At 33.7% G+C, this 12,937-nt stretch overlaps 1 protein-coding gene across 1 annotated transcript in view; it reads right to left on the minus strand.

The window, feature by feature from the left end:
• Positions 1–12,937, minus strand: part of LOC118188298 (chitinase-3-like protein 1) — a 47,797-nt gene that overhangs the window by 22,036 nt on the left and 12,824 nt on the right. Inside the window, exons 4-5 of the mRNA XM_035358712.2 lie at positions 11,250–11,506; positions 3,154–3,257 (exon numbers count right to left, since the gene is read on the minus strand). Of these exons, the coding sequence (XP_035214603.1) occupies positions 3,154–3,257; positions 11,250–11,506 (361 nt within the window). The remainder of the gene's footprint in view (positions 1–3,153; positions 3,258–11,249; positions 11,507–12,937) is intronic.

Consider the following 12,937-nt stretch of genomic DNA (forward strand, 5'->3'; position numbering starts at 1 on the left):
AACCGCAAATAAAGAGCGAAGCGTGAACGATGATCTGTCATTACTCCGAAGTCTATAAACTGAAAAACTCACCGGTCTCACATACTAGTTTCCCACCTGGTCGCCGAGAAATTTCTACCTTCCATTTCTCGAAATTACTGAGAGTCATATAGGGTTAAAGTTACATATAAGGATAAACAAACACCAAGTTTAGCGAAGTTTGGCGATTTCTCGCGAAATTTGGAGAAAAAAAGTCATTTCTAAAACCATCACCAGCTTGATGATATCTCGCCAATTTATCGACATAGTCCTTTATCTCAATCTCAACTAGACTTACACTCCTGTAATCTTATTTTCCGGCAGAGCTTCGCTTTTCTTGAAGCCGTTCATGTTACATTATCCAAAATTCGTAACAATATAATAGGTTTCAAAGCGTAGTACTCAATGTCTGTTTCAAGTTTAATACATTTATCATTGAAAATTTTCGTTTAGTGTAGTTAATTTATGTAAAAATATGACAAATATTTTCACAGATTATTTCACGTTGTTTTTTTCTAATAAAAAAATTCTAGAACTATGAAAAATTAGAGAGAACAAAAATGGGATAATTCTATTTTTATTCCCAAATAAGGTTGGTTATTCTAAACAGGAGATACCTCTCTAAGGGGAGGGGTGCCTTTGCGTAGGACTCTCTAAAGAGAAAGTGTGCCATGTTTAGGTTATACATGGAAAAAACCACGAAAACCAGCCATGTAGTCAGCCCGTTCTTTTGAATTCGAATACTGGACGAAATACGACTATTCAGCCGTTTCTTAACCACTCTGCCACTGGTATGGCCTAAATAGTGAACACTAAAGAAAACTGCTACAATTGTAATTCTAATAACTCATTATGCTATTATTGTAATTTTTAAATGAAAATATTTTTTGTTCGATGCATCTCTAATGCATTCAGTTTTTTTTTTTTTTTTGTTAGCATTATCAAATGTATCCACTTTTATTATTTCTTAATATTAATTGCTTAATTCTTCAATACGTGCTATAAATAAAGGAAAAGGTATGGGACGTTTTCTACCAAAGAAAGCAAAATCCTGATTTACCTAAACTCTCTTTTATTGCTTAATATTCTAGCTCTTTTATTTTTCTGCACTTTTCCGATCACGATAAACCATAGTAGTTTTCTATGGTATCCATAAAAATATAAGATAGACTTTTTTCTTCCATTTTCAAATATTATGCTACACTAACAGAACCCTTTAAACAAACTATTTTTATTAAATGTATCCATTCTGAAATTCATAACGGATTTTCCGTTTCATTTTTCCGTTATTGGATTTTTTGCAATGAAGCGATGTATTCCATTCTCAATTTATATTAATAGATTTTTGAAATGTCTTCTAACAGAATAAAATTTTGACAGAATCAACAAAACTCCTTCTTAATCAAACATGGTTTAATCGAAGCCCTGTTAATTGAAGCTGTAGATGTAGCTAACTGAATAATGTTGAATAAATGAGTTCGGAAACAGTATCTAAGCTTTGTTTTAAATCAAACTGTTAATTTCTTCATTATTTAGGGAAGCAAAGTACATATCTTAAATACAAACTGTACCTTAGAATACTGCACATAGAAATAGTGAACTATAAAATTTCTTCTCTAAATATGACTTTCAAGTATCTATTAAACTATCTTCTCTAAATATGACTTTCAAGTATCTATTAAATGTAGCAATTTAAATTTGTTTTGTTTAGCTCCTTGAAAGTATACAAACTACAAAAGCGGAAATATAAAAAAACTTAATAATTTATTAAAAATTTATTTACAGTACATTTTTTGTATTATAGAATTAAATTTATCCGCGGACTACTAATAATATTGACAAAATTCCAGAGGGCGAATTTTGAAAGCAGAAACTTTCATTATATTACTGTGAGATTTACATTGCTATTTTTTGTTTTCGTGAATACTCACGCATTTAAATTTCAGCACACTCAGTTTTTCATACAGTTATAATGCAGAAGGAAATCGGTTTAATAGATTAAAAATTATAATTAAAGTAAAGATTTTTATAACGTTTTAATTACCTGACATATAATATATTTTTTATGTGATTTAATTAGAGATAAAAAATTTAAAAGGATCTTTTGAAGTTTATTTTAGAGAAATGTGTTCAAAAGTTTATCGTAGATACAATACACTAGCTCCGACGTTGCTTGGGCTCTACGCAGAGTAAAGAGGCTTCTCAGAATCTCAGGTAGACAATGAATTTCCTTCTATCTTCGTTCAAGGTGATTTGTGCAAAATTTCACTCAGTTGGAATAAAAGGGAAGAACAGTATAGAATCAATACGGTGCCATGAAATGATTTTAGTAAAAACTGGCCCTCGCTTTATCATCGGTTATGTGTTTTTTTGGAAATTCACTTTGGCCGATTTCATCACAATTTTCCAAATATTCGCGAAAAAATGTTAGCTTTAATGATTCTTCACTGTAGTGGAAAAGTTGGACTCTGCTGTAAAGAGAAAGTTAATACAGCAGTGTCACGGTTTTAGTAAGAACTGATAGCCAGGAACCAACAACGGCTACGGGAATCTAAGACGGGTGATGTGAGGACAACGTTCTAATATAAACGCCCTGGGTATGGACTCCATGGAGTGGTTTCTCGAAATCTTATGTAGATAGTGAACTTTCTCTTGTTTTTAAGATTTTGAGCAATTTTAGTTTTTAAAATTTTCAGTTTTTTTTAGTTTGTTTATTAAATTCGAGAGACAAATATTCTGCGAGTGGCAACACACTTCTTTTACATCGCCAGATTTTCTGATGGCGCTTTGCAAAGTGGCAACACAAAGTTTTACATGATGACCGATGACACACGTCCTTACCAAGTTATATAGTTTTAGCTTAAAAAATAAACAATTTTTAGCTTTTTGAAAAGAAGCCTGACTATTCGAGGGGTCTTCTCTTCAGTTAAATGGGATCTAGTACATCCAATAAAAGTATTCTATAGTACGTTAATGGAGAAATCCATCAAATTTCTGAACATCTATAAATTATTAGATTTTGGACTCCATTTCTTTCCATCTTTAAGACTTTAAGACTGATTTGAGGATAACCAGTAGTTAATGTATTACATAAATAATCAGTGTTTTCAGATGAATCAACTATTATATACGTACTTTCCAACTTGAGCAATGTCATAAGCTTTGTCGATAGTTTTTTGTCCTGCGGATACAGCAGCAGACAGCACTAGCCCATAAGGCGCGAAAGCTTCTTTTAGATCCTGAAGAAAGAATTTGAATTTAGGCTGAATATCGGATTTCTTTGTGTTTTAACTGTAACTAAAAATCTACTTAGATAAATAACAAAAACCTTAGATTTTTCTGAACACCATAATTAATTTATAGAGTAAGATACATTACTTTTTTGTTATCACAGGACATTAATTAAATAGAAAAAAAATTATTTTTTAACGATCAATTAATTTCATATGCGAATAAATTCGAATGGTTTATGGAATTAAAGACATTAAATAAGGAATAATATTAGAAACAGATAATAATTGATAATATGAGTTAATAATAATAATAATATAATTAAATAATATCAATAATATATAATAATAATAATAATGTAAAATAATAATATAATTTAATAATAATAATGTATAATAATAACGTAATTAAATAATAATTATAATATATGATGGATAATATTGGAAAAACATTTCGTACATTCAAAGGAACATCCAGTTTATGGAGGCTTCTTTTTAGAAACAAATTCAGAAATAATTTATTATTATGTTAAAATTCATCACTGATGCAATCACTGTCCTTATCTTCTGTACAAACTCGGGCCATTTTATGGCCTATTCTTCCGTATATTTTATGACTTCTTGATCGAAATGAATTATAAATCCTTAAATGACATTTCAGCAAATACGCTTGCGCGCTGTCGTTAGTGGTAAATCGAATTGCCATCCTTTATTATGAAGATTAGTACTGAACCATTTGTTTTGTTACTAAATGTCCAGGCGCGGTAAGATAGCTTCCCCGCAAGGCAGGTTTAGTGTTGCCATAAAATGTAAGGTAAGACAGGGTGCCACATTTGGCGAGAAATCACCCTTTTGGCGACATTTAGCGACAAAATTGGTGATATGCCATGGACGGATGGAGAACTTTTGGAACGAATTCTTACGTGGAGAATACGTGTTCTTATTCTTCCTGCTGGTACATGAAGAATCGAGTTAGTTAGTGTCAAGTCAGTTAGTCAGTCCGTGCGGCGTCGATCGAGTTGACACTCGGTCAGCGAGTGCCGAGTTGGTCGTCGAGTGCACCGAAAGAGTCTCTTAGTGTATCGCGGTTAGTGCATCGTCGAGAGAGTGTGTTGAGCTCCGGGAACGACTGAACCGAGGAGTTGGGAGCTGTACTCTAGGGTATCGTCGAATGCATCGCGAGCTGTTGCGTGGAGAGTTACGAGAGTACGTGGAGTTCCAAGAACGACCAAGCAGAGTCGGGAGCTGTACTCTGGTGCCTTGCATGAACAACGGGTCGACGTACACATGCAATGCTCCCAAGTGTAAGCATGGATCTGCAGAGCGAAACTGGCAGCATATCACATTTCCTAACAGGTTATGGACCGTACAAAGCCTATCTGCATAGGTTTAGTCTATCCAACACAGACATCTGCGACTGCAGGAAAATGGACAGTCCAGACCACAATTACTTTGACGGCGAAGTTCCATCTAAAGAAACCAGCACCCATGTTTCGCGCAGCGTGGTGGAATAATATTCAAATTAACAATGTTGCTCTATCGAAACTATATGCTATCATTACCTACTGCGCTGCAAAAACGCAATAATCTGAAACAGCTCTCATCACAGTCATTCCCCAAATAGCTAAATTATTGTTTCAGCTTCTGTAATATAAGTATTTAATTGTTTATTGTACTCATCGAATGTAAAACATTGTTACATATCTATCTTATCTGACATTCGTAATATAAGTGTTCATTCCAATATAGTAAACCTGCGAAGTGTTTTTGATGTATGCATCAACTTAGTAACTAGTGTGATTATTGCTAAACTCTTTATAACAGCCCACAAGGATATTTGCTATGTCACTGGACAGGTAAATAATGTGACTATTACTGAGTAGTTGGCTGATGCTCTTAGGTTTTAGGGAGGGCTTTTGCTACTAAATGATATTCGTGACAGATATTTACAAAAATAACGTTCTATATCTCAGTGCGATAACTCGTACAAAAGCATCTGATTTCTTTTTCTTGAAGTTGAAATCTGCTGTTATTTTTTTAAGCAGATAACGTTATATTCATTTTTAACTATTTTTGGCTGTCAATGTTTTCCCAGGATTCTTCTACTGAGTTTTCAATCTGTGACTATTGTGATAAAAGATAACCTGTTAATTGCGCTTTGAAATTTAGCATTAATAATTTAATCATTCTTTATTTTTAATGAAAATGCTGCAAGGTCAATGTTCAATGTTTCTGTCAATGTTCATTATACTGGAGAGAAAGGAAATGGTTTAAATGCTGTTGCCTAGTTTACTGTAGTAATAAGTGAATGATAGATATTAAATAACGTGAAGACTATTGGCAACTTAATATGACAATACATTATTAACGTTCTTAAGATTAAGTACCTAAATTATGTTGTTAGTTATAAAAATGCCCAGAATAGCCCATTTAAAGAGAAATGTATTTGTACTTCTGGACAGAAATTGCAAGGTGGTTTTTATGACTAATAAAATAACAGGTAGATAAAAGTTCTATTTCTATTTGTGAAATCAGTGTTTTATATAATGGGTGCTTGCTCTTTAAGTCACCCTTTAAAATTGCAAAAATTGGATTTGCATCATACTCATTGACAAGTCTTTATTTGGTAATCGATAAACTGCTACTAATAATACTGTTTCGGATTATTTTCCAAGAACATACCGCAAGCTTTAGTGCTACGTTTGTTAGGTTATTTTGTAACTAAATAGGTAAATGATCTTTTGATTAGAATGATCAGGCCGTCTCTACGCCACCTTATCCCTTTCTAAAATTCAGATAGTTTACAATTTTAAATTTTCCGAATGGTTTTGAATGCGTTATTTTAAGCATCTATGTTATCTTTTCCACATCAGCGTTACCTTTTTGAATGAATTAGAACTCTGCCATCAGTGAATTTATGCCTTTGCAACTAAAGAATGCAGCGTTTATCCTGCCATTGATTTATGGTAAATTATGGATTTTAGCCATTGTTGCTTTACGAAATCTCTCAGTATCTTGAAGGCAACTTCTGCGTTGTCCCGAACACACCCTGAATGGTGTAGTGGTTAGTATTGTTTCCTCGCGTAAGGTTAGTTTTTTTTTGTGTATGTCCTCCTTGTTTCACGGCCGCAATATTTGTCTACCCCGTGATGAGACCGTACTACTTCATTGAAATGAAACGGTTAAATGACCTATTGGTTCGGCCATTCCTCGCGAATTTCTCCCAATTCAGTGTCCGGCTACTGTATTTGAAAAAAAAAAAAAAAAAAAAAAAAAAAAAAAAAAAAAAAAACCTCTTTATTATAAATGTTCTTCACATTTAAAACATTTAAAAGTCTTCTATAATATCTTTCACTTTACACACCAGGCGTTTCCTGTTTCACATGTTTTTATCACTGCTTCCCTTGGTCTAGAGTACACTGCATCAATTTTTATCACCATCTTTATTCGCAAACTTTTCTCTTTAATTATCCTTTCCAGCATCAAAAGAGTTTTTATAGTTCTCTTTATTTCTTACCGATTTCTGCTTGTTTGTGAAATTTTTACTTTTTTAGATATTTTGGCAAATTTTACTTGGCTACAATATGATTTCCTGTAGTCAAAATAAACTTTTTCTTTTCCCCTTTTTCTTTTAATTTTAAAATCAACTAAACGGGAAATTTAGTCACATTGGATGGTCCATAGCGGGTATGACAAATTTGTATATTTCCATATCTGTATCATTTATAACACCGTGTATCTCCTCCCCATAGCTTAAATGTCACTAGTGTTATCCTGAAGTAACATTACTTCTCAGGTTTATTTTTTTTTATTTAAATTTTTTAGCTTTCTTATTTGTTAGAAATTGCATAAAATACTAAAAAATCATAGACACTTCCATATTTAAATCTTTGAAATTGATCTCGAAAGGAATGCCTTGCCGGCAAGATCTTTCGTTTTTCCGTCTGTTAGCACATCATTTAGAAATTTATCAATAACTACTTTAACTAATTTATACGTATGAAGATGAAATGTGTGAAAGGAAATATCCTCCATATGCATCTTTTCAATGTTTGAAAAATTCGATTTTTATAGTTTTTCATAAGTTTAAAAGAAGTAGTTGATGTGTTCCAAACTATTATTAGCGGACTCTTGGTAACATATTTTACTGGAGTAATGATACCTTTACTACTTATCACCACGTCATTACTTTTATTACCGTTAGAGGAACCTCAATTCCAAGCAGCGGAAATTTAACTTTATTTTCAATTTTGTCCAACCAATCGAACTACGCGGATGCTTTACATTCCGTCTTGCTCACTTCTGTTTCACAGTTTTCTACAGCAGCACGAATTTCACATAAGTTATGAATAAAACTTATGGTGTTATATAATACATTTGCCTGGTCTGTTTTCTGAAACCTTCATCAAGTAAATCTTGCAGTATTAAAAGTTCTGTGTTTTTAACATCATTCGTTAATATTTCTGTAATATACATTTCTATATATTCTGTTTGGCTTTGATGCTTAACAAATCTGAGTACATTTTGTTATGAACATTGTTATGCATGAGGCAATAAGCTCACTTAAAGGCCATGTTATCATCATATATGATATCTTAGTCTGTAGAGTTTATTAGGTTATTAGACAAGTCTACATCGCATGGATTAACGTACTCGAACGAAACATCCAGCTTTCTCTTTGTCTCTAAGTTTGGCCTTACAAAAGGAGTTGCTGTTAACCTGGCTAATTTTTCAAGATATAATTTTTTTGAAGTCAAACCGATCTGTAATTGTAATTGTGATAATAATTCAAAATAAAGTAATAAGACCTTTTAGAAGCTGCATTAGTCGGTTTGGCGAAGAGGCTACCACATCACTAGGCTCGGCTTCAAATCCCAGTGTTTATAGATGAACAGTATAATTGCAGTAGGGAGGTACTTAAAATTCATCAAGACGAAGCATCCTCAAGAGGCCTCAATCGGCTAGGGGAAGACAAGTAACTCTAAACTCCGTTCTCTGGGTTGTTCTTGATTAAAACTGAAAAAGAACTGGCCAGAGTCACATACTCACAAAGTTTAAAATCTTACGTCAGTAGTAGGCGCTCTTTCTTCCTCTTGGCAGTATAAACTTGTGGTTCTGATCTGATTTATATCAGGAGGATAAGTAGCACAAATCACAGACCTTTTGCGATAATATAATTTCCTATATAATTACCAGTTTTGTCACCCTGTTCGGTATCGTGGTTAACGGAGGCGGACAGCTGAACCAAAATCAAGAGTGGAGGTTCAAAATCTGTGTAAATCTCGGCTATATGTGTGTATCACTACTTCTTTTTACGGTTGCAATATCCGTCAGCTTCGTACATCCTGAGTACGTTCTTGATCATGAGACGGCTAAATGATCGATATATCTGGCTGTCCCTGACGAATGCCTTCGAACATGCATCCTTCGAATGCTTTCGAACATAAAAAATAGTGATATTTTTTAAAGAGATCGTAATGGTTGAGAACTGTTTTGATAGATGGCACTTTAAGGCCCCTTATGCCAATTAATATAGCCTTCCAGTTAATATAGGGGTTAGAGAAGCTGACTGTCATACCAATGGCCCGTTTTCTAATCCCGGAGAAGGTTTGAATGTTTGTAACCGTATAGTACCTGTGTGGCAAGGGGACACTTGAAATATACGTTCAATATATATATTCACATGTTTGAGGTTGTGGTAGGAGAAGAGGGATGGTAGATCCTCGGACCGCTTCTCGACGTGTTCTACCTCAAAACTGGGGCAGAAGCTTGACAATTAGTAATGCCCGGTGATACCTAATATATACCTACCTGCATGCCATGTGCTGGTCTTGTTTCAACATGTTATTGTCAATTAATTTATTCCGGCATCAATTGTACGACGCTTGCACTGACAGAAATCTTATCAAATATTCATGCGCATAATGAAGATTGAAATGTAACCAGCTTTTTGCCATTAAATGGTATATCAACAGCTGAAATTGCAGATTTATACGGCACTAAGACCATGGAATTTGGATTTACAAGATTACTATACAGCAAACTACGGCTATCTTTCTGAAGGGGGGGGGGAATGTCGTGCTCGAGAGAAATTCCTTCCTTCTAAGGGAAACTACACATTCACTTAAACATAAGTTAATGTTATGCATGGTAATGTGAGGAAAAGAAGTAGTATTTGATAATGGGGAGACAGACATGCAAGATGAGCACAGCTTTGAACAACCAAACAATCTTACCTAGATGACAAGTTACAGCATATTGAAAAGCTGATTCAGGGGAACACATGAGTTCAACTTTGTGATAATCCTAACGAATAAACACCTTAGCAAGAACTGTGCGAAGTATTTTACATAATTTGCTGGGGTACAGAAAACATGTTAATGCTTCTGTACCCCACTGTGGCAACTCAGAAAAGATCTTAAAGTCACAAGCGTGAAAAAAAAAAAGAGAGAGGTTTATTATAAAGATTTATCTCTTTTTACTATTAAGATAAATTGCTTACCTCCTAGGACGTTTGCATAAATTCTGTCGCAGCGGAGACGGTGCCAAAAGGAAGGAGTATTGTTTCTACATCGTACTGTTTCAGGCGATGAAGCATAGATATATCATGTGACAAGACAGATAAAGAAAGCATTCATGATATGGAAGCCCATTATTCCTACATTCTAAGAATTTCAAAACAATACAATCTTCAAAGAATGTCATAATGACTGTTTTTAGAATCACAAGTGCTTGTTTCTTGCAGATTTATATACCGGACGGGGAGGAAAGAATTCGTCTCATTATTATGACACACTAATGAGGCTGCAAGACTCAGTTCGTCGAAATGAAATTGGCTTCTCTGAAAGAAATGAGCTGCATACTACTGCACGATAACGCCAAACCACACTCCGCCAATAGCCACCTTGTCACTGTGCTTTCAATGACAGATCCACTGGAAAACCCTGTCTTGCCGTTACCGACTTTTATCTGCTGGAACTATTGAAGAGACACCTAGGCAGAGCAGAACAGTGATAACTATGAAGAACATTTATACTTCAAACAATGGTTAAGTAGGCACAGCGTGTCAGCATTACTGTATTAAAGAAACGAACATCGAAAAAGTATTCACAGGCCAGTGAAAATAAATTATGATAACCAAACTCTACGGAAAATTAACAAAAAATGTCAGTGCTTCAAATATCTGTAAAAAGCGAACCAAATGAGATATGATATTTGATCCACCAAATGAGGACACTGAAAAGTTTAAAATAAGTTTTGATTTAGACTACATATGCGCAGACATTAGCTACATTATGGCAAAGGAAAACTTTGTAAAAGAAATGAAAAAGTAAATTATAAGCAAGTGTATAAAGTGTACGTTGGTGAAAAAATATGTAATAGCCAAAGAATTATATGCGAACAATTGTAGCAAAGAATCGTATCACAGACATCCAGAAATGTAGTAAATATGGAAAAATTAAATGTTTAAATAGTAGAGTGAAATGAAGTATAAAATGTATTAATAAAAATGTTGCGAATTACATAAAGGAAAATCTTTGTCTAGAATATGTTGATTATAAGAAGGAAAATGTATAGTATCTACTGCAATTATAGTACACATTTTCTAATAATATAATATGCTGAGATTGAATATTAAGACCAGCAATATGTTTTACATACGTAGAACAATTACCAATACTTAGCCTCATAATATTCCGTTCTAGGAGCAGGCAATTTGTCAACAACATAAAGGTTCAGCAAGCCATAAAAGCGTGGCTTTGGGTGCTTTATACTGAAGGTTACTGTGCTGGGGTCTGTCATCGAATCACCTTGGTCTGTCATCGAAATACACATTTATCTTAATATGCTAACTCCTTACTATGGTTTACAGGCATGTATAAAAGTTGTATAAATGAATGTCATAATATCTCAGTCTTTCAGATACATTAGAAATATATGTGTTATACAACGTTTATAATCTATGTAAACGAAATTACAGATCAAAACTTTTAGTGTTACCTTAAGGAGAAAAATGAAATTTTCCTTATCTTCTTTAGCACCTCCTCTGTTAGCCGGATATTCCCAGTCCATATCTAAACCGTCAAAGTCGTACTTAAGACAAAAGTCTACCACGCTTTTAACAAAAATGGCTCTTGAGGCAGGATTTGAAGCCATCTTGGAATATTTAATGGACCCTTCGTTCCATCCCCCAATTGCAATAAGAGTAGTCAATTCAGGGTTTGCCTTCTTCATGTTGTTAAATCTCGCAAATGCACCTGAAGGAAAAAGTGATATTATGATTTACTGGAGAAAAGTTAAATTCATATATTTTTTTTTATTTCTACGTCAAAAATTAAAAACTTCTGGGTAAAGTTTGTAGAGACATTAGGATTATTTTTGGATGCAGGCGAGGTGAAAAATATGCAACGCCTTCGCCAGGAATCGAACCACGGACCTCTGGAATTTGTGCCCTGCGTGCAAACCATCACACCACGAAGGTATGCTGAGAAGGCGGGAGAAATACCTTATAAGTTCTCCGTCTAAATAGTTGTAGCTGGTAGGATTAAAAACAATGAATATTACTTCTGTCGGGAGTTAGACAGCATGCAAAAGAGCTTGGTCTTGTAGGAATTTAGTAGTTTATCTGTACGCTAATTAAATTAAAAGTTAATTTTCTTTAGTGGAAACGTCATTCAAAAAGCTCTCCTTAAGGGCTCCAGCCACGTATTCTTCTCTTAATTGTGGGTGAATTTACTATTTTAAACTTTTCCCGAGCGCACTATGTCAATAGATGTCACGCCTTCTTCTGTAAAAATCATGAGATATCTCAGCACTGCATACCTAAGTTTTTCTTCTAAAATTAGTAATTTAAAAAAATAATTCCACTTTATGGTTCCGAAATTTAATTGCCTAAAATTGAATCCGAAATCTGAAGTTATAGCATACAGATAATAAAAAACCGGTTTAAACTGGTTTAAAGGCATAGTGCGCTTATCTGAAGGGAAGTAAAACACAAGGCATAATTTGAAATTCTAATAGCTTTTATCAACAATTGCAAAAATAATCATTCGTTTTGTTTGCGGCATCTTCTTAAACAGCAGATATCGATTACACTGTCAGAAGTATAATCCGAATAGGTAAGTTATGGTTTTTGAAATAGTTCTTAATCGAGTTGTTAATATTTATTTGCACAGATGCAGTGTACCAAAGTTTGGTTGGAATCTCCACCACAATTTACTGCTGTGTCTCCTGTAGTTACATCCACTTCCAAAGTAAGCTTCTTCTCTTATTAGACCAGAAATATTATCATTATTAAATATTTTAAAAGTTTATATTAAGCTTTTAAAGTAAAAGAAATTTTACATATTTCATTTATTCACAGTCATCAGCATGACGGTCTCTTCATTTACTTTTCTCCAGCTCATTATAATCATGCAAAACGAGTTTTAATAGAAGTTTTTGTTACAAGAAAAATTCAGTCTTTTTATAAACGCAATGCAGCTAATGTTATCAATGTTCAAGAGAATATTTAACTCTTAGTTCTTTAATTAATTTTTCAGAAGTGAAAAATTTATTTTCTTTTCTAATTAGAATATAATATCATTGAAATACTCGCTGTTTGTTGACGAAATTGCTCTGAGATACTTTTCATTGGGAGAAAGCATAGGATTCATACTAATATGCCCATTCGACAGTATTTTATTGTC

Source organism: Stegodyphus dumicola, chromosome 7 (genome assembly GCF_044657685.1).
Source record: "Stegodyphus dumicola isolate Sdum_Otavi_A_Nest chromosome 7, ASM4465768v1".
NCBI classification, from domain to species: domain Eukaryota; kingdom Metazoa; phylum Arthropoda; class Arachnida; order Araneae; family Eresidae; genus Stegodyphus; species Stegodyphus dumicola.